The sequence below is a fragment of the Pholcus phalangioides genome, unplaced genomic scaffold (genome assembly GCF_987345545.1).
Source record: "Pholcus phalangioides strain wild (caught in Gottingen) unplaced genomic scaffold, Ppha-v1.0 ptg000014l_1, whole genome shotgun sequence".
Taxonomy (NCBI): domain Eukaryota; kingdom Metazoa; phylum Arthropoda; class Arachnida; order Araneae; family Pholcidae; genus Pholcus; species Pholcus phalangioides.
In genome coordinates this window covers 24,858,364-24,884,246 of record NW_028301607.1, presented here as the reverse complement: position 1 = coordinate 24,884,246, position 25,883 = coordinate 24,858,364, and the positions used below count along the sequence as shown (strand labels likewise).

General features: G+C 40.1%; 1 protein-coding gene across 5 annotated transcripts in view; it reads right to left on the bottom strand.

Moving 5' to 3' along the window:
- LOC149078325 (SLIT-ROBO Rho GTPase-activating protein 3-like) overlaps positions 1-25,883 on the bottom strand; it is a 183,213-nt gene that overhangs the window by 81,162 nt on the left and 76,168 nt on the right. For 2 of the 5 annotated variants that reach the window (XM_089241975.1, XM_089241979.1), the window contains exon 2: positions 23,976-24,014. The exons of the other annotated variants lie outside the window; for them this stretch is intronic. In XM_089241975.1, coding sequence (XP_089098101.1) covers positions 23,976-24,014 — 39 coding nt within the window. The remainder of the gene's footprint in view (positions 1-23,975; positions 24,015-25,883) is intronic. 5 annotated transcript variants of the gene reach the window in all.

Sequence of the window (25,883 nt, the reverse complement as noted above, 5' to 3'; positions counted from 1 at the left end):
ACAAGCAGATTACCGGCCGGGGACACCAACTACTACAGTCGAATCCCGTTTTAACGAATACCGTTGCAGCAAAAATCTCGTTTTAACGAACCAATAAAGAGTCTGAAAAGGGGGTTACCGTAAAGCAGGGGTGGCCAACTTCTTTCTGTTCAAGGGCTAACACAACAGTCAGCTGCAGCGTCACGGTTCGCATTACGAATATGTCACCCCGGTGTATTAGCCGCACCAGTAAAATGAAATACCCGGAAAACTTACACATTTGTATACGCCGTAAGTAAATGGTAGAATCCCTGAATAATGCGTGGCAATATACAGGGTGATGCCTTGAAGCGGCGACAAACTCAGTGGGGGATAATATTAGGCATGGGGGGGCCTGTTCAAGTATTACGTAAGCAAATTTTTATCCATTTTTGATCCCCTTCCTCCCCTTGTCAGCAAAATTTCGTCATCAGCTCTGCCCCTCTGAATCCAACTCATATTTTATAAAGGGTAGTTGATGACGTAAGCATTATCCGAACCCCCGCCCCCTTGTCATCAAAAGTCAGCAAATCGGAAACCTTTCTCCCCCCACCATCGATGATGACGTAATACTTGAACGCTGCCCCCCCCCCATGAAGGAAAATAAAAATTGCTGTAGAACATTAGTATCGCAATCCATGTTTAGTCGCTGAAAATCGCAAAAATACTTATGAAGGGTGTGACGTCGAGTGGGCCAAAAAGGCCAATAATAAGTAGAAAAAAAACATTTATTTGACAGCATGATTACAACATAGCCTGTAGAACATGTCGCTCATACACGATGGTGCACCAGCACATTTTACCATTGCGGTACGTAACTACCTCCATGCTACATATGCCGGGAAGTGGATTGGACGTGCCGGACCTGTTGTTTGGCCACTCAGTTCTCTGGCCCTCAATCTCCTGGACTTCTTTTGAGGACACCTTCATTCAATCACTCGTGCATCAGACGCCTGTGGAGACACTGGACAGTGATCTCACAGCACAGATTGTCGTCACTGGCTGCGGCGGACGTCGCCAGCACACCCGGTATCTTTGAGCGCGTCCGGCAACTGTTACTCCGTCGCTGTCGGCTATGCAATGATCTCCGCTGCCGCAACCTCGAGCAACTCCTGTAATCATTTCTCTTCGTCTATAATTTCTCACATTGAAGAGTGCCGCACAGGCTGTATTGCATAATCATGCTGCCAAATAAATGTTTTTTTTCTTCTACTTATTATTGGCCTTTTTACCCCACTCGACATAAGTATTTTTGCGATTTTCACCAACGAGACTTGGTTTGCGATACCATGTTCTATGGCAATTTTTGTTCCTCTTGATGCCTAAAATCGCCACTTTGAGTTTGCCGTCTCTTCAAAACAGCACCCTGTATACTTCGGATCCGAAACATTTGATCGTGATCATTCGCAAATTCAGGACTACGTTAGGCACCTACGAAAAACAATATTCTTAGGCGATTCTCTGCGATTTATAACGTCAAGTGGATCACTAAATCTGCAGAGCCAAATAAATTACTCGTCGCGAATGTTTCGCAACACCACTATCGCAGTTAGGCATTACGGTCTCTCGTTACAATCAGGATCCCACCGCCACCACCACTCTAACAATTTGTCAACCACGGTAGGGCTCCCCCCCCCCCCTCCCCAGTAAGGGTCCCAGACAGTCTTTATCAATGAGGGGATTATTAATGGCCGATTCCAATTTGGATCCGAAACGTAACCTCTTGCCACTTAAACGAAAGTCGCTCCGACAGAGTGAGAAAAAAAAGAAATGGACAGTACGGTAACTCATCGGGCAAGAAACAAGACAGCTCCATCACTCTCTGCGGTAGGGGAAGATAAAAACTCAAGTGCGGTGTAAGCTCTATCATCCTACTCTTCTTTCTTCTCCTCAGGATTAAGCATGTCCGTGGCTTACATCAATCTGAGGAATTCAAGATCACCGGACGAGAGAGAGAGAGAGTAGAAGCCTCCAACGAGGGAGAGGAAATAAAACCCGGTCTGTATCTCCCTGTATATTTATTTCATGGTGGGTGTTTGCTCTTCTAAGAACAGGAAAATACGCTCGATATAATTATCACGATATTCAGCACATCATGTGATGATGCACATAGATGGCGGTGTAACGATAGAACGTGGTGGGTCTACAAAAAAATGATTAAACGTTTAGAAAATTTCGAGATGCCCAATATGATGCAAGTTAATTTGTCTAAATAAAATTAGTTATCTTGGTTAACTTATCTCTAAATTTATTTTATTAACTATGCAGCTCTTTGCAACCATGAATGACGTATCTGAGGTCTACACGTTATTTGCATACTTTTTTTTTTGTAATTGGAAGTATTATGCCTCTAGGATCAACGGTTCGCCAGTGAAAGGCGGCAAAAGGGGAATCATGAAATCACCCTGTATAGTGTTTTTCTTCATCCAAATTTACAAACCTGAAACCCTTTCCAAGGACCCCAAGACCTCACACTTAACGTTAGTATATACATTTCACTGAACTTAATTCTGGGAGGATGAACTAAGCGGCAAATTTATAGGTCACATAAGTAATCTGGAACAGTGCCAAAATCACTTAATAAACCCTCGGCACAGTTCCAGAACATTTGAGGGGCCCGGAGTACATTTACAGAACGATTAAGTGACCCTCGGCACACATCACATTTCCATATATATCACTTAAGCGATTCGCGGCACATTTACACACCACTCAAGTGACTCACGACACATTTACAGATCATTTAAGTGGCCAGTGGCACATTTACGGATACTCAAGTGACCTGCAGCACACTGGAAGATCACTGACTGTGACCCACGACACATTTGCAGATCACTCAAATGACTCGTGGCATATTTACAGATAACTTAATTAAGCGGCCTACGATACGTTTTCAAACCATTGAAGTAGCCCGCACTATCCCAAAGGTTGAGCAAGGTTGCCTCACGGCATGCTCCAATCTAGGACGAACTAAACCTCGAAAAAGTGGAAGAATTCAATTTTGGAGAACGCGAAGAGACCTTTTCGGGAATTCTGTACGCGTTTTTGACCAGCCCGATTAAATACAAATAATCAGCTGATATAACCAGCATAAAAAAACTTTTTTATTACGCGAGAGAGAGAGAGAGAGATGATAGCTTCTGAACCAATCAGTACCATCTTTTTCGGGTCTTCATTTCGTCCGAGTTAATTGCGACGATCGTCTCGACAATAATAATCCTAATGGGAAGCACGCAAAAAAAAAAAAGTTCAGCAATTACCCACTGGAGTATATTACGTGATCCACGACGCTAATAGGCCCTTACCGATACGATATTTAGCACCGCACCGAAATGCTGGAGCGAGTCATTACACTGACTGTACGTGAGCACTCAACGACACTTTCTCTCATTTCGGCAAAGGGTGAAAAAAAAAAATTATCATCGTTTGATGTAATAATGTAGTACCTTGGAGGTAGGTTGTGCGTGATGTTAACCAATCCATATACCAACTCTTGATGTCACCCGTGCGCCTTTTCTGATTCCCCTGCACCCCACCTTCGTAGAAATGGATACGAGTTTTGAATAAAGATCAGGGAGAGTTGACGCGAGATCTATCTCCGATCTACCTTATTAAAAGTCATTGCCGGATTGCGGTCGGTTCTCATGATGATGATGATATCGGTATTGATACAGCACACATGGAAACGTGTGTGTCATGTTTTCACGAGGAGGGGTTGATCCCACGGGATGACATTCATTCTGATGGTCCCTTGATTATTCGTCGCGGCGTAATCGGTTTCTGATGATTTCTTCTTCACCGTGGGAAAATCGAAATCGGGATATTCCTGGCATGCTGACACCTCTCACTATTCGGCGGAGACCATGATCTCCTCTGATCAAGGATGAGATTTATAAAGACTAGGTCACGCGTATCTGACCTATAACAGGGGCTTTTTTTAACCTTTTGCGTTTTGCGGACCCTTTGTGTCAATAGGATGAAGTCCACGGATTCCCTGTGACAACATAATGAATTACACTAAAAATTTCAGAAAAGTTCTTTTATAAAACTTGAAAATGCAACCAATAAGCCTTATAGGTTATTTTCTTAAAGTTTTGTAAAATATTTTTTATCAAACTTTTACAGTGCAATACATTGAAAAAATAAAAATAAAAAGTCACCAGGGGGAAGAAGGGATGAGTGAGACATGTATTCCTTTCGTGTTTTTTTAGTGGGACACATGTCCCAGTGGTGTTGTAATGACGACTGAAAATGCTCGTCGGCATGGCTCCCACATCGGCATGGCTGGAATCTTTTGCGGCCCCCCCCCCTCGACCGACTCACGGGCCCCTTTATGATGGATTTATAGCGTGAAAAAACAAAATAATAAATCGTCCCGGGCCCCAGGGATGCAGCCTTGCCAGCTCACCCCTTGTGGGGGGGGGGGGCATGCTCGTGGGACACGTCCCAGTGGTAGTGAACCGGCAAAAAAAAAAAAACGTGTCCAGATTCTCCTCTGAATCAGATATGTTCCACCGCTCCGTCTCAATGAAGAGATTTTAGCAGGTGGTGAAAGACGATCTGGGCCATGCTGGAAAATGTGCGCGGACTTGTTGCGAACCTAACGCGAAGTTTTGTTTTCGTATAATGCTCGTTATAGTGCTGCTATCAACTTTTCTAACTATGAGCGAAGTGTAGCGATTGAATAATTGTACCGTTGTAGGCCTGTTGCTCTCTGTGGGGAGGCTTTTTATGTATCTGGCTCAATTGAGCAAACCCGGTGGAGGCGAGTCTTAAAAATGTGCCGCAGTGATTTTGGGTGCCACGAGATGAGACACGATAAAATATTTTGATAACAAAATTATATTAAAAATAGGGAATTAAAAGTAGTATTTTGAAGGCAGGGGCAAACCCCAGGTACCAGGTTCCCCATAGTGGTTGAAAAATTGGATCTGGCGCCTAAAATTTTTTTTATCTCTGATAACTTGCAGTCTGAGAACAACACAGTATATTCCGAAGTTATATCAGTGTGTCAATCAGCATGAAAAGAAAAGGATCCAAGTTCCGTAAGATTCAGAAAAAGAAATATTTTAGACCATTTTCCTGGAGAAAGAAATGCTCGTCTCCTAAGAAATTCGTCTCTGCGCCTAATTTTTTTTCCCCCTCATTTTATTTGTCGATATCCGATTTAAGGTGCAGACACAAGTGGATACAGGCTCATCGAATCCCCCCGTTCCTGTATCCTTTTAAAGGGTGAAGGATCCTAAACCAGTATGTCGCAGTTATTTAGACAAAAATTTTGAATGCCAGTCGGCCCCGCTTAATCGGATACCTACGATTCCAGCACGCAATATCCGATTACGCGGGGAAGAATTCAATTGCCATTTATAATGTTAGTATATAGTTTGTATATTGAAAACTGATGAAGGATCAATATCAATAAAATCAGACATAAAAAAAATGAAATTTATATTCAATTGCAATCATCACAATACCTAAGAAATTTTTACTTTTCATTCAGTCACCGCCCTCTATTGGCTCAACAGAGAACAAAAAATAAAATAATTAACTGTACGTATTAAAGACAACTTGAATACTTGGAGGCCAGTACCTATTCTCAAATGTATTTATCGTAACCTGTCTAAGACGGACACTATATGAGACGGAAACCGGTCTTAAACGGAACCAATACATAGTCTAATGCATAATTAATTATTTTTCAATAAGAAACCTCTTTAAGACGGAAACTGTCTAACACGAAAACGGAAAGCATATTTAATCTATTCGTAGATACAAACCCTGCTAAAACGGAAGGAATTTTTTGTCTTTTGAATAGGTGGAAAGTTAAGTCGTTTATTATCTATCTGAACTGGTTCCGCGGGGTCGGGCTTCCAAGGAAGTGTGTGTGGATTTACTATTCAAAATTTAGTAAGTAAAGGCTTGTTTAGAATTTCAGTTATGATGGAAATGGCGACTCTTGTTAGAAAACACTCTTATTTGTTGGAAATTTTTTGATAATTTCGGGAGAGTAATACGTGAGGGAAGACTGACAAAATTTAGCGAAATTTCATCAAGTGTAGAGATGGCCACCAGCCACAAGAAACGAGTATTGAATTTGAACACAAAAAATTGTTAGATATGTAGAATCTTTCTTTCACAAATGTTATTGGTTGTTGATCTCACTTTTTTAAAAAGGTATGCAATTTTTCAATTTTTATTTTAAATACACTGAAATCTCGCTACAACGATACTCGATGTAACGATATCCTTTACTACGATAAATCCCTCTATAACGATATTTTTTTTATATTTTGTTCAAAATCCTTTTGAATTTAATTTTAGCTTCGTCACTTGGTTTTTCTCCTTATGAAAACATCTGATAACATCAATATTTTACACTAAAATATCACCGTATTGCTAACTTCTGTGTACGACACGAAAGTGCAACGCGGTAAACTTCTTTACAGGGGCAATGCATCTCTTGGTGAGTTTCTATAAGGGGGCCGTTCAAGTATTACGTCATCATCGATTGGGGGGGGGGGGAGGGTTTCCGATTTGCTGACTTTTGATGACAAGGGGGGAAGGGGGGTTTGGATAATGCTTACGTCATCAACCACCCTTTATGTAAGTATGAGTTAGGATTCAGAGGGGAAGAGCTGATGACGAAATTTTGCTGACAAGGGGGGGGGGGGGGTCAAAAATGGATGGCTAAAAATTTGCTTACGTAATACTTGAACGGCCTCTAACAAATAAATCAATTGCAATTTTTTTGTGCCGAATAAATACAAAAAAGAGCATTTTCTGATGGTATTAACAATATCGATGTAGAAAAGAGGACAACAGCATAAATTTGATCTCGCGTAAGAATAATTTTGTCCCTCTATATAGCCATAATCCCTCTACAACGATATGGTCCTCAGAATATCGTTATACCGAGGTTTCACTGCATTCAAAATTTTTTTTCATTTTTAACAAAAGTGTCAATTCTATTGCTATTCGGGAGAAGTTTTTATATTTAAGTTTAGCTATTAGCGCATTAAATATGAAATTTCAAATGTATAATTTTATTTGAGAAACAGCGAAACGTGAAAAACTTAAAACTAATAATATGCATGTCTCCGTTTTAGGCCGGGATTACACTATAAAAGTTTTGCGTGAAAGGACTTTCATTCAACTTTTATAGTGTAATCCCGGCTTAACACTCATTGGTTTATAGAAGTTTAGGGTGATGTTCTGAAAACTCAAGTTTCGTAAACAATAGAAATAAAAATCACTGCATATATTTTTTGTGTGCACACTTCTATCGACCATATTCACCAAGACAATTTAAACTGCAATCGCAGGTGAAAGGATTGAAGATCGAAACGGATTGGTAAAATTGAGGATTTTAACCAATCCGTGTCGATCGCTAATCCTTTAACATGCGATTGTAGTTTAAACTCTGTCGGTGAATACAAAGGGAAAACCTGTCTGAAGCGGAAAATAATTTCAGTCTTGACCTTCTGGCTTTACACAGGTTTCACTATAGAAAGCTGAGAGATCGGTTGCTTGATGGGGAACGACATCCGTTCTAATTAGACATCTCCTTCCGCACACTTATTGTCATTTGAATAAGTGTGCCATTAATAACTGCGACATTAGAGAAAAAAAAATTATATCAAGATACATATATATTAGCTCCCTCTACTTTGAAATTCGAGAGGCTTCACGTAATGTGAAAGCTACTCTCTGTGCGAATCTAACAAGAAAAAACGCTTCCCTCCTCCCCCTATTTTTTTCTTCTGCGTTCACGGCTCTTTATAAACAGGGTGGCATTCGTATAATCAATCGCCGAGTTGTTTCAATCTTCGTTTGCGAGTTATTATTATTACGAGTTATTAAAGTAGTTTAGCGAACAGACGCCTTGTGCTTGTCATCGCCTCCAGATAAGCCGAAGAGGAAAAATTGTGCGTGTTCTTCTCTTTATGTGTGCGCGTGTACGTACGCTGCTCGGCCTTTATAGAGACATCCTTAATTCTGAGTGTACGTTTGACCTTCTACTAAAGGCTGTTGATCATCAAAATCCCGAGGAATGCAGCGACATCTGATTAATTCTGATCGAGGGAGAGATGATTCCATCATCGACGTACGACTTCGTAGTGCGAGAGATAATACAACGCGCCGTCGACGTTATATTCCGAGGGGCATTAAGCGACGAAATCTTGATCCAATCAGATTTCTCATTTTTATACTTGGCATAGGAGGGGGGGGGGGCGAGGGTCGATTACTTTCTTCCCGTTCACTAAAAATATTGTATCATTGGCATAGGCACGAGGACATCCTCCCCACTCCCCCGTTGACTACACACACCTTCGATGACCCCCCCTCCCCATTTGAAGATCTTATATCCGCTTATGCCAGAACGTATTAGATTGGCGGATGTCAAATTTTTGGTCCTTTTCATTCGAGCTAGGGTGATCAAAGAACATTTTAACAACTGAAAATTGAAAGCATTCACCACCGTTGATTTAAATAAGCCCCTAATTTCTTTTGATGTCTCCCTTCTTAGAATATGCTTACTTTGCAGCAGCACCCCCCCCCCCCCCATCTTAAGCCAGCCCATAAAATTTTTACTGACATTTACTCTCTAATCCAGGGATGCACAACGTTTTCAGTCCGCGGACCATAAAAATGTACATTTCAAGTGACCATACGACCCGTATTTTGAGGGCCGTCCCAACGTTTTATAAATAAAAAATGATCTTATTCTCAGTGTCTTGCTTGAATTTTTGAAATAAAGAATTAAGATTATTTTCATGACTTAGTCATAATTATCAGAATATAACTTATATCATAATTATAGTTTATATATATATCATCTCACATATTTGTCACATACTTTTTTTTATGAATTGCTTGCATTTGGCATATTTTTAAAAGTGCAATTGGTCATTTTACTTGCCCTTGGCAATTTTTATAAGGTGTAATTGAGGACAACTTAACTGTGAAAATTTTTCACAATGACTGACAATTTTTTGGCTGCAATTTGCAACATTACTTGCCGTTGACAAATTCTCTTGGCAGGCAGCAAGTGACCACTTTACTTGACTTTAGAGAGAAAAAAAAAAATTTTTGGCGAGAATCAGCATTTTTATTTGCCTTTGATAATTTTTGTTGAACGTAATTGGCAACTTCACTAGCATTTTTTTGGCGATGAATAGGCGACATGCTGTATGAACACCGATTTCCGTATATGTATGAAGGAAATATGGGCAGCCTAAGTATTGATCGAGTTGTGTACATTGACGATTACTGAAACAACTTTCACAGGCCGGGTGGAACACCTTGGAGCGCCGTATCTGGTCCGCGGGGCCGGAAGTTATGTTCCCCCTGTCCTAATCGCTTCAGCCCTCCTGATACCTCCCAGCTGCTCCTTTCCACTTTCCATAGGGCGCAATCATCCACTCTGGAAAACATGGGAATTCAAGATGCGATATTTTTAAACTTTTTGCACGATTTTTTGACCCAAAAGCTTCTTAAAAAAAAAAAAATCGTGAATCCACTTTCATGTGGAAGGAAAATGGAGCGAACTAATAACAACAACTTTAAAAAAAGTGGAACCGCTATCACACAAAACCAAAATAAAAAATACCTTTTTCTATATTTGTAAATGGATTTTTCTCCCGACTGAAGAAAAAAAAACCAGTATTCGATAGACATTCATCAGAAGAAAAGAAAAAAAACTATCGAATAATCAAAAATGGTTCGATGACCTCATCAATCATGGACTATAAGGACTGAGAAATCAGATGAACTGTCACTAAAAATTGCTCTCGATTGCGATGATGACATATATTCCCACGAGTAATAGAGTTTTTCCTTTCTTTTTTTTTTTTTCTTATTCTTTTTCCCCTCTCTAAAATTTTCAATCATCAACTACAACGTAGAAATCCATGAAAGATAGTGAAACCTCTCTAGGAGGGCCACCAAAAGCCTCTCAGAAAACTGGTCTCCAGAAGACACCAGTCCACTCCTTCGCAGTGATGAACTATATATAATGCAGTGTTTCTCAACCTTTTTCGAGCCTACGCCCCCCCCCCCCACCAATCCAATAATTTTTCTATTTACTGAATTCAGTTAGAACTAAATTTATAATGAAAATAATTTTTTTTATAAATACCATCGACCTCGGCCAAGCACTGATCAAGACTGGGGGCGAGAGAAACACTCCACCCAATAGCCGAATTATATCGGGGAAATTGGTCTATAAAAAATGCGGGAAGATCTCTAATGAGCCCACACACGATAAATCGTCCCTCCCGACTCCGCGATGGTTCCTCACCCTGGATTCGTGCTTACCTTGGGCTTAGAATTCAGTGAGATTCCTTCATGTGGGGGTTCTATGCATGGCCGTCTCAATATCATGGTTCCTCCGGGCAGATTGATGTTCTGGGGACCCATACGTAGCTGCTAGTAACAAATTACATGAGGTCAGGACAAATCCCAGGCACCAAGTTGCCATGGCGACTAAAAAAATTTGGTATCGGCGCCTAAAATTTTCTTTGCGTGGTTACCAAATTGGAGACTGAGAGCAGTAGGAAATGTTTGGAGTTTATAGCAGAGTATCTGCGAACATGAAAGAAGGTCACTATGCCCTGAAAAAGTCGAAAGTATTATTTTGGGCCTTTTTCTTCGGGTAAAATTTTTTTATATCACCTAAAAAAATTGTTCAGGAACCTAGATTTTTTTTGCGATCTGTCCCGGGCTAGGTGCACATGGGTTGAGGTTGCACTGGTTCCATGAAAAGCTCTGCTAAATTCTGAAAGACGTCACATTTTTGCCCACCATGTTTCACTTCTCTATGTGTGGCCCCCTAGAATATCACAGGTCCGCAAGGGGGCAGGGTGTATGACCCCCAGGTTGAGAAACAACGAACTAATGTATGGAGAGAAAAATTATGACTTGAAATTTTTTTTTTTCTGTGAATAGGGAGGATTCACTGGTCTCGAGATAAGTTGCACTGGATTCAGTAATGTACTCATGTTTCTGATACATCTCTATCTATATGTACAGGGCGATTCCAAACTCAAGCGTACAAACTTTTAGAGGAGGTAGAAAGAACAAAACAAAATCACACAAAAAACAGAACAGAATCACAAAATTTTTTTGTGCATAACTGTGGATGGTAAGAACTTTGAGCACTTTATGTGAAACTTAAAGTGCACACGTACTGTCCTCGTGTAAAGTATCGCTGAATAAAATGGTTTTTCCACCAATTATTGGCTTGTCATTTCTGCATCTTCGTTTATGCTCCAGCTATTCAGGATGGGGTTTCCGGCCATACATTCCTATGTGATTGTGTTTCGTTTTTGTTTCCTACCTCCCCCTAAACGTTTGTACGTTGAGTTTTGAATCACCCTGTATATACAGATTTCTCTACTTCATCCTTAAAATCGAACCATGCCATCTTTTCATTATCAGTGTGCATTGCGTGTAATTTTTTGCACGGGGCGACAGAGCATTCTAAACATAACCGAACATTCTAACATATCCGAATACAGGCACTTACATCGGGGGCGAATCACTGTGAGGGTGTGCATAGTTGACGTGAAGTGGGGGGGATAAGCGGATACATTATGCTCGAACGAAGAAGAGCAAATCACCGAGAGTATGCACAGTGAATGGGGGAGGGGGCGAATATCCACCTACGACGAAATATTTTTTCAGTGAGAACGTGGGTAAAAAAATGTTTAGCTCCTAAGAAATCTGTCCGGCACCAAAATATTTTTCCCCGATTTGTCAAGCCCTGATGTGAAATTTGTATCGTGAGTTCAGAATCACCTTTTGTATATTCCTCTCTACACTTAACACTTGATACCACTGGTGAAAAGGCTCTTCATATCTTGGCACCATTTTTTTCCTCCCTCCCTCTTATTTGTGAAGGGGGTTTGAAGGTCAACAAACTTTATATTCGTGAAATAAAAAGAAAAAAAAAATTCTTAAATATAAAAATGTGAGCTTTCACTTCTGCGATTTATAAGAAACTCTCTCTTTTCTCCGAAAAAAAGAACCACGTCTCTGTTCATCCTCCTCATCATCATCGCATTCCCCCCAAAAAAAAAAATCAAGTTTATCACCATCATCACCACCAATGACAAGCACGAGGAGGCGACGAACAAGCTACTTACTCATCTTAAAATCAAGATCATAGTAAAGCAAAAGGAAGGAGGGAAAAAAAAATTAAAATTATGGGGATAAAAACTGCGAATGAAACAATTTTACCACAGAATAAATTTATTCATTCGTTTAAAAAAAAAAAAATCGAAATGTTTTGCTAGGGGGTGTGCAGCTGTTTGAAGATAGATTTAGAAAAATCAACCTGTGGTGACTCAGCTAACAGTCTACAGCAGGGGTACTAAACATTTTGGAGAGTACAGGCCACTCCATTGCTTTGAAACATATCACGGGAGGCTTGAGTTATCTGGAAATACACCGCGAATCACTCAGGTGATCTGAGAGAGTACCGCGCACCACTTGAGGGATCTGAAAATGTCTCACGAGCAATTTAAATGATCTATAAAAATGCAGCGGGCTGCTCAAGTGAACTGTAAATGTGTCGCGGGCCGCTCAAGTCATCTGAAAGTGAACAGCGAACCACTTGAGCAATCTGCAAATGAACGCAGCCACTAAAAGTGAGCGGGAGGTGTGCCGCGTGTTGCTCGAGTGACTTGCAAATGTGCTTGTGGTCGATAAAGTGATCTGGATATGTGCCGTTGGTAGCTCAAATGATGTGGCGCAGTTCCAGATCACTTAATTAACTGATCCGCGACACGTTTTGTAATCAAAGTGACCCGCACTCTCTTAAAGGCATAGGCGGAGATAGACTTGGAAGTCTGAGGGTGGGGGGGGGGGGGGTTGCACGGTCATTATTGCGGCACGATCATGTCTCTACATATATACATTAGATCAGCCGACTCCACCTTTGATACTGGGGGGGGGGGGTATCTCCGCCCATGCTTAAAGGTTGAACACCCTTGTCGTATGGGACGAGACCAGAAATTTCGTTTATTAAATTTATTAAATAAACAGCGTTTGTTATAGCGGGATTTGACATTTAACTTTAGTAACATCCACGTGATCACAACTCCAACCATACATATTACGAAGCACAGACAAGACAACCAGACATCAACATGGGCAAGGTTCTGCTTGTTCAGCAGTTTTTTTTTTTTTTTTTCTTACTTTCTTGAATCAACAGCCCGGTCGGTTGCCATCAGAAACGAACCTAACGTTTATTTGCGCATGCGGAAGAAACTTGAGAAAAGACGTCTGTAACGCGAAGACTCCAAACAGCAAATGCTCACCACTCTTTTAATGGGTCAGACTCTCTCGTTACATAAGAAATTTATTTTAAAATACGAAGCGTATTACAAAGCAAAAAACCAGTCAGTTTAGTGGGTCAGAAAAGCGGGAAAACACTGGTAACGGTCGATGATTATTATTATTACCACAGAAATTATTTCGATTGCCAAACACGTGTGGATTCAACTGAAGAGAGATTAAGTGAATTTATATACGTATCAAGTCCGAACCACTACAACCAGAAATTCCGGTGGATCTAGATAATGGGTTTTCGGTTGAGTGCATTTCCGACGGGTAAACAGATTCGAATTACATTAAAATACATAATATAGAAAAAAATAATTCAATGTTTAATCAGAAACCACTATTTTATTGAATTGAATTACCACGTGGGGTAGTAATACTTGTGTAATGCCTAGTCCCAAAATGGGGGGGGGGGATTTCATTAAACGGATGTTAATTTTCACGTGGATATTACACGTGGATGTTCACAACGGATATTACTTTTAATGTTTTTAATAACGGACCATGACGTTTAGCGTTGATAAGTGCATGGTCGCTCATTTTGGTTCGAGCAACCCACGGTTCTCTTACGAGTTGAATGGTTTCACTATCCCGGATGCAACTAGGGTCACCGATTTGGGAATTCTCATTGATGAGCGGCTTAGGTTTTCTGAACATTGTTCAGCGGTGGTCAAAAAATCGAATAGAATGCTTGGTCTCATTTTCAAAAAGGTCTCTTCGCGTTCTCCTAAAGTCATTCTTCCGCTAGTGAATCCGGCGTGAAGTTTGTTTCCGTTTAAGGCCAGCATTACACTATAAAAGTTTGATAAAAGTTCGTTTATAAAACTTAAAAAATGTAAGCAATAGGCGGATCAGTTAAGTTCGCTCGAATGTAACAGATGTGCTTATTGGTTACATTTTTCGAGTTTTATAAAAGAATTTTTATCCAAACTTTTATAGTGTAATACCGGCCTAATGCTTGTTACAGCACTGCCACCTGCCATTTATTTTTTCGACTATTAACTATGAGTGAAGTGTAATGATTGAATAATTGTACCGTTGTAGGCCTGTTGCTCTCTGTAGCGAGACTTTTTTTAACGGGGAGAACGGCTCACATTAGCGCCTAAAAGTTGGGAACCACAGTTGCCCTGTGACATTTCAAAATCACTTAAGTAACCGGCGAAACATTTACAGACCGCTTGAATGATCCGTTCCAGATCACTCAAGTGGCCCGTGGCACAGATCGCTTAAGCTGCCTGCGACATATTTACAGATCACTCGTACGTGACAAGTGGCACAGTTCCAGTGCACTTCAGCACAGAATAGATCACTCAAGCGCCCCACGACACATCTACAGATTACATTGGCAACCTGCAGCGCTGTTTAGATCACTGAAGTGGCCCGTGAACTTTTTCAAATCAATAAAGTGGTCCGAAATCTTTTAACGGTTGAACACCCTTGCTCTAGAGTCTAGAACAAGGGTGCTCACATTTTAGGTGAGTGAGGGCCACTTTATTGGTTTGGAAACGTGTCGGGAGCCAAACAGCGCCGCAGGTCAAGTGATACGAAAATTTTCCGCAGATCAACTTGTGTGATCATGGAAATGTACTGCAGGCCGCTTGAGTGATCATGAACTGTGCCGTGGAGTCACTTAAGTGATGAGGATCTGTACTTCGGGCCGCTTGAATGATCTGAAACTGTGTCGCGGGTTGCTCAAGTGATCAAAAAATATGCCGTGGGTCCTTGAAGTGTACTGGGAATGTGCTACGGACCACTGAAGTGATCTGTAAAATGCTCAGTTCGTTCTTAAAAAATTAGGTCGTTTGAAGTCGCGGGCCATGGGTAAATATGTATGCTCAAGGGTCTAGATCAGTGTTTCCCAAAGTGGGCAATATCACCCCCGGTGGGCGATGGAATGGTCCAAGGGGGCGATAGAACCTACTGATTTAACATAGGATCCTATGGGTTTACTTGAGTTGGGGGGGGGCGATGAGGAAAAAATTTCTGATGAAGGGGGCGATGGAACAAAAAGTTTGGGAGACTATGGTCTAGATCATAGTTCCCAACCTTTTTTGTCCCATCGTCCCCTTCTTCAGAAATGTTTTTCTCCCATCGCCCCCCAACGCAATCTAACCCATAGGATTCTATGTTATACCCGTAGCTTCTACCGCCCCCTCTGAAATATTCCGTACGCCCACGTTGGGAATCACTGGTCTAGATCAAGGGTTCTGAACCTTTTGTGTCCCACGAACTCCTTTGTGTCAATAAGATAAAGTCCACGGGCTACCTATGCACCAATAAAATGAAAGGAACTAATCCATTTACAGAATTATTCAATTACTATAATGCAAAAACAATGTGTTAATTGTTTTCTCATCCAAGCTCACGGACTCCTTAAAATCTCTCCAAGGACCCTTGATCAAGATCGTCGATTCCCACAAGCTTGTCCACGACCCAACTGGGAGTGCAGTGCAATAAGTCAAGGATTCCACTAGATATTTTAGTGACGAAATTAACCCCTTCCCGAACAGGGACGTAATATTGCGTCCAAAAACACCAGTGCAATAAATTAAATACAGAGCTGACTGTTTCTTCAACCTCTTTCTTTTCCTCATCGCGAAGCTTTATTGCAACCCTACGAAACAAAGCTGTTTGTTCCCCCCCCCCCCCGCTTATTAAACAGGAAATTTAATACTCTCAAGGGTGCCACGGATGTAAAAAAAACTTTGGCAATCCTCCCTCAAGCTAGATATGAATAGAACATTTTTTTTTTCTGGTTCGTAATTCGAATTTCTTGGCGCAAAAAAAAAAAAAAATTCCTATCCACAATGGAAAAAAATCCTTGATTCAAAAATATATGGTTTGATCACCCACCATATATCTAAATACAATATATATATATTCATCTTTTTTCTTTTTACTGTGCCTATTGTTCAAGAAAATCTGAAGCCCGAATCACCAAGTCACGACATGGTGACTGAAGGGTCAAGTCAGAGCACAGAGAAAAAAAAATTCGTGAACGGAGAAAAAGAGAATCTCCTGCAGAGAAATAAAGAGCATTTCTTTATACGTTATAGGAAGGAGAGGAGGCAACAATTCTCTCTCTCTCTCTCTGCTATTATAATAACTATTATTATTCTTTTTTTTTGCTGCCAGTTTGATCAGAGTTGTCACGCTATTTCACAATCAAACATCATTTAAAGAGATAAAAAATTGTTGCTTTTTTTTTTGAAAAGAAATGCCAGAACTGGTTTTACGTACACATTGCCAACACTTCCCAGTAAACTTATTTCCACAAGGAAAAAAAGGGGTGGAATTTCCTATGATCATAATATATAGAGAGGATTGGATTGGTTGGGATATGAAAGTGTGATATCTCTCTGAGAATTGAAGCAGGAAAGGTTGAATCGAAACATGGGACTAAATAATTATTTACCAAGGGGATCGCGACTAAATCGCGAAAGAACATCATTACCCGATGACTTAGTTCGATGTAGAGGATAATTTTTATTTTATCATCGGTGGAATCGTAACTTCATTTAACCCGAGGATTATAAAATTGGAATTTTATCCTGTCCACTTACAACATCGTTTCCCAAAGTGGGTGATATTGCTCCTTGGAGGGGGGGGGGGCGGTAGAAGCTTTGGGGTTTTTTTTATAGGATCCTATGGGATCTATTAAGTTTGGGGGCGACGAGAAGGAAAAGCTTTTGAAAGGGGGGGGGCGATGGAACGGATAGTGTAAGAAGCAACGACTTAAAACACAAAGAAACGGTCAATTCAACATTTTTTGCTCTCGCAGAATCTTGGAAAAAAATTTTGCAATATTCTAGAGCAGTGTTTCTCAACCGCTGGGCCCTGATATCATTCATACCGGGCCACGAGTGATTGGCCGTTTCATTTTTCCTCATTCATTTTCCGTTGGTCGTGTGTTTGACCGGGCCTTCGACACACAAAAATGAATGAAACCGGGCCGCGGGCTTGAAAACCATTGTTCTAGAGGGGAGTGTGTGTTTTTTTTTTTTTTAAACCTAATGGAAGCCACTTATTATAATCGCAAGTAATGTTATCATTGTGTTGTCCGTTTCGCCAAGTACGGAACGGACCGATGTCATGTAACATCGGAAAATATTCGTTTGTAGTTATCAGGAGTTCGGTTTATGTTATCAATTTTTTTCCATCAAAAGGGGGTTTTTTTGCATGTTTTGAAGCTAAAGGTTGAACCAGGATGAATTTTTCCATACAATTTATCGTTATCAATCTGCCAAAAACTATATGGGAGGTTAAAATTCCCAAAAATTTCGTACTCAGTTCACAATGTGCTATATATATAATCGGGCCCGCAATAGCCGCTATGATCCGTGTACGTGAAGGACTTCTTTTGCGATTTCTTTCCTGTAGTGAAGGTATATGTAAAGTAAAAAAGTCCATTTCTTCAGTTCATGGTCGGTTTCTTTCAACTGACCACATTCACAGTTACTCGACCGGAAGACTTTGACAAGGGAATCTATCGAGAATTTATTGTACGTTATAAGTACCGTAATTCGTGACAGACATTGAACAGTTTCCATTCTAACTCCTCACTATTTCTGAAAAAAATATCTTAGCTCAAAAAAAAAAACCCTTATTTTATAACAATTTAAAAAAATGTATGATTTAAAAATTTTGAAACCTATTAAGTTGGAAAGGCAAACGAAGTTGTCCCGTTTCCGTGCATCCCGTTCAACCAAACGGGACACACGGTTATCGTACTTACGATTACTATCTAATCCAAGGATGCACAACCTTTTCAGTCCAAGGGCCAGAAGATATGCCGTATTTCTGCCGCCGGCGGACCAGAAAATTGTACATTTCTGGTGATCATATGATCCGTATTTTTCGGGACTTTTTTGGCCGACTGAATTATATGTCCCGTTTTTCGCTTCTTATTTCCAGCTAGCCTTGAATGAGCCTTACTTGAATTTTTTTAAAGGAAGAATTAAGAGTACTTCCATGACTTAGTCATAATTGCGAGAATTTAGATATTATAATTATACTTACACAAAATATTCATCTCACATATTTGCTACATACTTTTTTTCGTTGAAGTACTTGCTTTTGACAATTTTTCTTGATTGTAATTGCTGGGATTTTTCCGATATAATTATCAATTTGGTTACTGTCATTAGAAACCCAGAGTCCCGATTTGACATTGAGCAGCGTGCACTGTATATTACATTTTCCTGGACCATTTTTCATTTTCCTGACTTTCCAGGTCGCTCGGACAGCCTTATAACGAACATTAATGTAATATGAAAGGTCGTTTGTCTCAGTCAAACTGATTTTTAAGGAGTCAAAGAACCCACGATAAATTCGAAAGATGAGGGGAAAAGCTTTCTCGAAATCCTGTTTTCGGTCGGTACTTGCATAAAACCTTCAACGGATTTATTTCACGAGCAACGACAAATGAAGGCCACGAAATATGCTTTTAAAAGACGGGCACACGGCTATAGGAAACAGGAAGAGGAAATAACTCAAAACGGATGATGACGGGAGACACCTGCTTCCAGTGAAAGTTATTGGGAAATGCATTCATTCACTCACTCACGTGATTGTGAAAGACAAGACGGCAGCTGCAAGTAGCTATTTACTAATTACCCCCTCCAACATCGCCCCCAAGGGGAAAAAAAACCGATCTAATCGACATGTTATTACATGTTTCTTCAGCTCGAATGTTTATTTTCCTACTGAGGAGGAATCGGTCGTCTAAATCTGATATGAATTCCAAGTACTTAGATAGTTCGGCAAAAAACGATTTCGCAATTTTACCGAATCACAGTCGTTGCAAAAGGAGAAAAAAAAAACACTTTGTGGCATTAATGATATTGATTATGATGTTTCCTGAACTGAGGGTCGCTTCCCTCCGCGGAATCATGATTATGGGTGACCAATCAGGATTCACTTCGTCACTTTAGGGGATCCGTTTACACGGTGTTCAAAATTAAGGTAATTTTCACATTTGGTCGATTATCTCCGGAATTTCTGGACAAATTCTAACGAAATTTAATATGAGTATACGTATATGTGTATTTGGTAGGTTGATATAATACAAACAAAATACGCATACAACAGTTTTTGTACACATGCACTGTCGTGCGGAAGGCGCATCAGTGCCGGACAGTCTAATACAGAGCTTAGATATAAAACAAAAAAAAGGTAATAATGGTGTGACCTGTATAGCAGTATAGATATAGTCCCTCTTATTGCTATACAGGTCACACAACGTGAATTCACACTGGAAATCTGGCTTTTTATGGGTCTCTGACAGTCAGCCCCACTCCTCCAGCAACACTGTTTTCAGCTCCTGGATGCCGCTGTGGTGGTCGAGTGGTTATAGTGACGGACTCGCGATGCGAGGATCCGGGTTCGAACCCCACAGTGGTGGTCGGCTGAAGTTGGTTTTCTGTGGTTCCCAACTTCAAGGCGCAAATGCGAGCCGATCTCCCCGTTAAAAAGTCTCGCCACAGAGAGCAACAGTCCTACAACAATAAATCATTCAATCATAACACTTCACTCATAGTTAGAAAAACTAGTGGCAGATGGCAGCACTACACATAACAAGCATTACAGAGAAACAACAAAACTTCACGTCAGGTTTCACTACACGTACACGCACATTCCCGCATGTACCGATTCGTTGGGGGGTTCCGGGGGGGTGTGGGTGGGGCACATGTGTGGTGTAGTAGTAGTAGTAGGTAGGGCCTCAAAAAATGGCTCGGGGATCCATGATGTTCTTAAGTCAGCCACCTCGTTGGGCAATTTGCCTGTTGTGGCGTTGTATTTGTATTTGTATTCTGGGAGGGAGATGATGAGCTTACATTACCCTCCCAAGAACGTCCTAGGCATCCTTCCTCAATAGCAGGGGTGCACATCTTCCGGCCCGTGAAACGTTTCCGGGTAGAAAACTATCAGTGCAAACACGATAAATGCATAGGCTGACCATATATCTTTTATAAAAATACGGGGTATCGGTATCCATCTGGGTTATCTGTCACCAAAACGTTGTCGAATGCAAGTTGTCAATTACAGTCCAAAAAATTTTCAAAGGCATGTAAAGTTGCCAATCACAGTAGGGCCAAGAAATTTTCCAGCCAAAAAAATTGTCAAAAACAAGTGTCAGTTATCAAAGGTGCAAATATTACAACCAAAAAAATTGTCAAAGGCAAGCAGCAATAGTTTATATCTTGAAAATAATCTTAATTCCTTAATCTCAAAAATTCAAGTAAACCTCGTTGAAAATAAGGGAGAAAAAACAGGATATTTTTTAGGAAAAAGTTGGAACGACCAAAATTACGGGAATGTCCTGTAAAATACGGATTACCCAACTTTTCTAGTTAACGAGAGGCAGAATTACCGCATATCAGGCCCGTGGGTTGAAAATTTTGCGCATATCTGTCCGATAGGATTTAGGTTCGTAGATATATGTTTGGCCACTCCATCCGGCGAGTATCTTTACTTTCCAGAAATTCGTCGACCATATCAGTCCTATGCGACTTTGACGCGTTGTCGTCCATTAAAATGGAATCGGCGCCAACTGCACCCCCGGAAAAGGCTAACATAGGGCTCCAACAGTCATACCTATACCCACAGAGTAAGAATAATATCTTTAGAATAATTATATCTTTAGTCTATGCCTATACCAGACAGCAGTCACAGATCCTCTGGTAAAGGCATGGAGGTCTGCGCAGCCATCTGAAATGCCTGTATAAAAATACCTGCCTATAAACCATCAAACCTCCGCCGTCATAATGGTTCCGTCCTTTGATATTGGGATTCCTGGTTGGCTTCAGATAAACGTACGTCGAGAATTAGTGAATATGCTGTGGCCAGTTGGACCCATATATTAGGACGGTATAAGGTATAACGTTATGTACATAAAGTCCCCATGTGCCCCCCCCCGCCCGAATGGCACATCGCGTTAAGATGAAAATGGTTCTATGGGCAGTTCTACTGAATTCTGATAGTAGTCTCAACTTCCCCCCCCCCCTCACATAACCTTTATTTTTTCACATCTGAATTTTTTTCCCGTAACTCTATGGCCCCCTTAGAATGTCCCAGGACCACAAGGGATCCATATCACCGCAGGCCGAGAACCACTACCCTAGAAAATATATATTATTCCAAGAGTTTCACGTGGATGTTATTTCAAAAAAACCCCAACAAACACGTTTTTCCGAAGTCGTAAGAAATATAAATTTTAATGAGCACTTAATCACACATAGAGTTTTCATACACACGTGGAAGGTATTCAAGATGTATTCAAAATATCGGATAACATGGCTGAATACAAGCAGATTGAAAAAAAGGGATAAAAAATTTGAAAGAATTTTAAAAAAGTAAAAGAAAAAAACGTGGAATCCTTGGTAACATCCTGTCACCGTTCACTTAAGATATGGGCCATGGGAACAGATTCTTTTTCTACTCTTTGAATTAATCAAAGAAGATCTGGACTCGTAGGGGGTTAGTGTGTGTGTGTGTGTGTGGGGTGGAGAAAAGCTTCTCAATTTTCTTAAATGTCACTTTCTTCTCTTTTCTCAGACGAGAAAGTTGAGAAAGAAGAAAGCCGTTCATCTCTTAAGACTTTTTCTCTTTTCGGTGATGGTCACGGCCTTATTAACCCTGAATAAGGAAATTGGATAAAAGATAACCGAGTGTGTCTCTCTCTTTTTAATGGCTGAAAAGTTTAATGTTTCACCCCCAGACGGACTCAGAAAGAGAAGAATTGAATAGATGTGCTCGCCTACAAACCTATAATAAGAGACACACAGGAAAAGACGTTCTTTTGCCGAGGACACGTGCGAAAATCCTTGCGCGTCATCGTCGTCACACACGCTGACCCCTCCCTCCCCCATAATCAACTCATCCTTCAACACTTTTGTTTTCTTTAATATTTTCTTCTCTTTTTTTCTGATATCACATGTGGCTTCTTTCTACAAAGGCAACAGCAGCTGCGGTGGGATTTGAACATTCATCCATTCAATTTTCTAGTACAAGAGTGAGAGCGTCTTCCAGAGAAAGCGACTGAAACGGAAGATCCTGACATACAACACCTCAACACTTTCTCGTGTTCACATTCCAGCACATGGGCATAGATATATTAAACAAAGGGTCATAGAGAGTAATTTGTGCAAAAGTTCTCCAGCAAACACTTAGATTCCCTAGCACTAATTAGTATCGTAGCAAAATGACCTCTGAACATAGAAATATTGTCTTGCCATATTGGAAGCCTATCGTTTACATAGCGCTAGCCAAATACAGCAACTTCTCCCCATCACGATCCAACGATGGGTAAAGACTTACATCCCGGAAGGGACAGAGCCCGAGTCGTGTCTGGTCTTACTCAGCCAAATACAGTCGACGCTCGTTATAACGACAATGCGTTATTGCGACAGTTTTACGTTATTTTTTCCCCCGATATAACGACCTACGAAGATCACTCAGTCCAATACAACACCTTCTATAGCAGAAAGCCTCCGCACGAAGCTCGTGGCGTCACTGAAGTCGTCCGATTCACCTATAGTCGTCATTGGATATATGTACTGAAAAAAAAAGGTAACGATTTTGCATAGGTCGGACTGCTGTATCCAATGGCTATAGGTGAAATGAACTACTTCAGCGACGTCCAAGCCTTGCGCGGAGGCCTTCTGTTATAGGCGGCGTTGGTCTGAACTCAGTTCTGCCCGTCTCTTCTTTGGCAAGAAAGGAACGAAAGCCAGTAACATAGTCGGCATCTCAGCAAAATCTGGTTGATCGTGCATTTTCGTGGAGTTTTTTAAATTGAATGTGTATTTGCCATTTTTAGATTTTCTGCTCGTCAGAAATTCCAATCATAACATTCATGATCATTATAATCAATACTAAGATGTGGGTAGGCTTTGGGATAGCTGTACGAAACAAAGGGAAAAAGAGTAACATCAAGGCCGTTGCCAGAAATTTATTTCAACAGGGGAAGATTGGTATTCCGGGGGAGGGGGCAAAGCGATAGAATAATAAATTTAACTATGTTATACAATAAAAATCAACTGTTCCCCTAACATTTCGGGGGGGGGGGGAAGGTCCGGACACTCGTTACGCATTGAGCAACATCAAATTATTGATAAACCATAGTCACACAGACACTCTGATAAGATAACTCTTCTAAAAATAATCAGGCATTTTAGATAAAAATCATTGTCAAATAGTATTTCACGCAGTTGTCCAATAACATAAAACATTCGAAAAAGTTGAGAATATATCCCACAACACATGAGCGTATAACAGCTTCAACTATAATCATATACAGTGATAATTGATTATTGCTTTAGAAAATTAACATAAACAGCAAAAGATAAATGTAACTTTGGAATCAGAGTGAGAGGGTTATTCGAGTAAAATGAAACACTTAGATATTTCAGGAAATAAGAATTAACATTATTAGGCTGGAATTTTCTCAGGAGTTGGTCAGTTATTAATATGACATGATGAGAATTTAACTCTTCTATAAGTAAGAATGGAATTGAGAGAAAAATGTTGATGAATGTAACGGAATTTCACAGTTAGATAATATTGGGAAGAAGGATTCTAAGGGTCCATTTGTTTATGCGATTGATACTTACTCCATGGATAAGCAGGTAATTGGGGCGATGAATACTGTCCTGCAACATCAATCATATGTATATGTATGATTATTTAATTAAAGTCTATCAATATATATATATATATAGTGAGCCAAATATCCTTGAAACATTTAAAATATTAACATAAAATCAACCAATCGACATATGACAGTATGAGGGGAAACAAAATGTTTGTTGAAATCAAAAATTAAAACGCAAAGGAATAAAATACTTCACGATTTCATTCATAGGTGACACTGTAATATCATTTATTAGTTAATGCGAAACACATGAATCGAGACCACCACAACCCATGTTAGCTGATACATGGACTGTTGGTAATTGTTGTTTATACATGGCTTGAGCTACAAAAGGATGCACACATTCAGTGATGTCTGAACAGCATCACCTAATTCTGCATTACATGAGGCCAGTTCTGTGATAAGTGAACTGACCACTTGAACATGAACCATGCGTAATTCTGACACCCATAAATGTGTTGGCAGTACATATACAAACACTCACGTACAGATTTCTTGAATGCATAGATTCGTTAGAAACGTCACAATGAATGTTTAAGAGGTGCACGTTCAGTTTAGTAGCAGTAATACATGTGGCAATGTAGAGGTAACTAGAGGCAAACCAAAGCATAATTCCCAAACACCCACTGGTCAAAAGCACTTCTGTTGTCAAGGGATGGTTGATTTTTTTTAAAAAAAGAGTTCGGAGTTTTAGCGTCAAATCTTTGCTGCTGCCATTAACATATTTTGCAATAGTGCCTGCCATCTTTGCAGGAAAACTTAGTTTTTTTCATCATTTTCTAGAAAAAAAATTGTAACCATAGCAAAACATACTGTAAACTGTCAAACACTGATCGATTCTATATTTATTTTACCTTTTTTCAAATGTGTCATAGATTTTGCTCACTCTGTATTTCAAGTTCTTAAATATGTTTGTTTTAAATAACTTCTCATGTTTTGATATTTATTCTGATAACTTTCTGCAAATATTTAAGCCTGAACATTGCACCTCAATTGCTTTATGTATGTAATTTAACCAAATAGTGATTACAATATCTATGCATAACCTATGATCTGATATTATCAGATCAGCCTAACAAATTGTAAAATTTAGTGATATTGACCATGAAGGTTGATAACTAAGAAAAATTGGCATTCAATGATGTAGACCACGCATCTTCAACCTAACTGCCCAAGTGGCGTGATGGTAAGATGTTAGTCTACCACCGTGAAGGTTGCTGTCACGGACCCAGGGAAATATAGATAAGATATTTCCTTAACGATTTTGAGGTGACCACTGATAGATGGCACCTTCATTTCTAACCAACTCATTAATGGCAGTAAAATGCAAAATATAACGATATGCCAGAGTTAGTGTTTGGTGAAGTAGTAGGCATCTTCAACGTGCCACTGGCAAGCATGCTGAAACACCCTGGTATGGATTGTATATCAGACCATATAGGTAATTGTAAGTTTGCTTAAAGCCGTAAATTGAAACATGTTTTACGACTAATGGATCTACAGCCCTAGTTGTAGGAGGGACCCCTCAAATACCAGAGAATACAAATAATTGTCCCCAAGAGTGATGCTCACTTATGAGATGCATTCAAAGATCAAAGTCTAGCTGATTACTAGTTTAAGCATGTATTAGTATGGTGTTCTTTTTCTGATGCTGTGTGAACCTTGAGTAAAACTGGTATTGGTGGTGACCCTCACGGCCAGAGTCTACATTTGGTCTGTCAAATATTATACCATGCCGTTTAAATCTAAAGACACTATGTAAATGCCTAACTTGCCTCATTGGAACACGGAACATCAGACTCTGACCATAATGGCAAGCAGTTAAATCTGCTATAATGATTTGGCAAGAGCAGGACCTTGACCTACA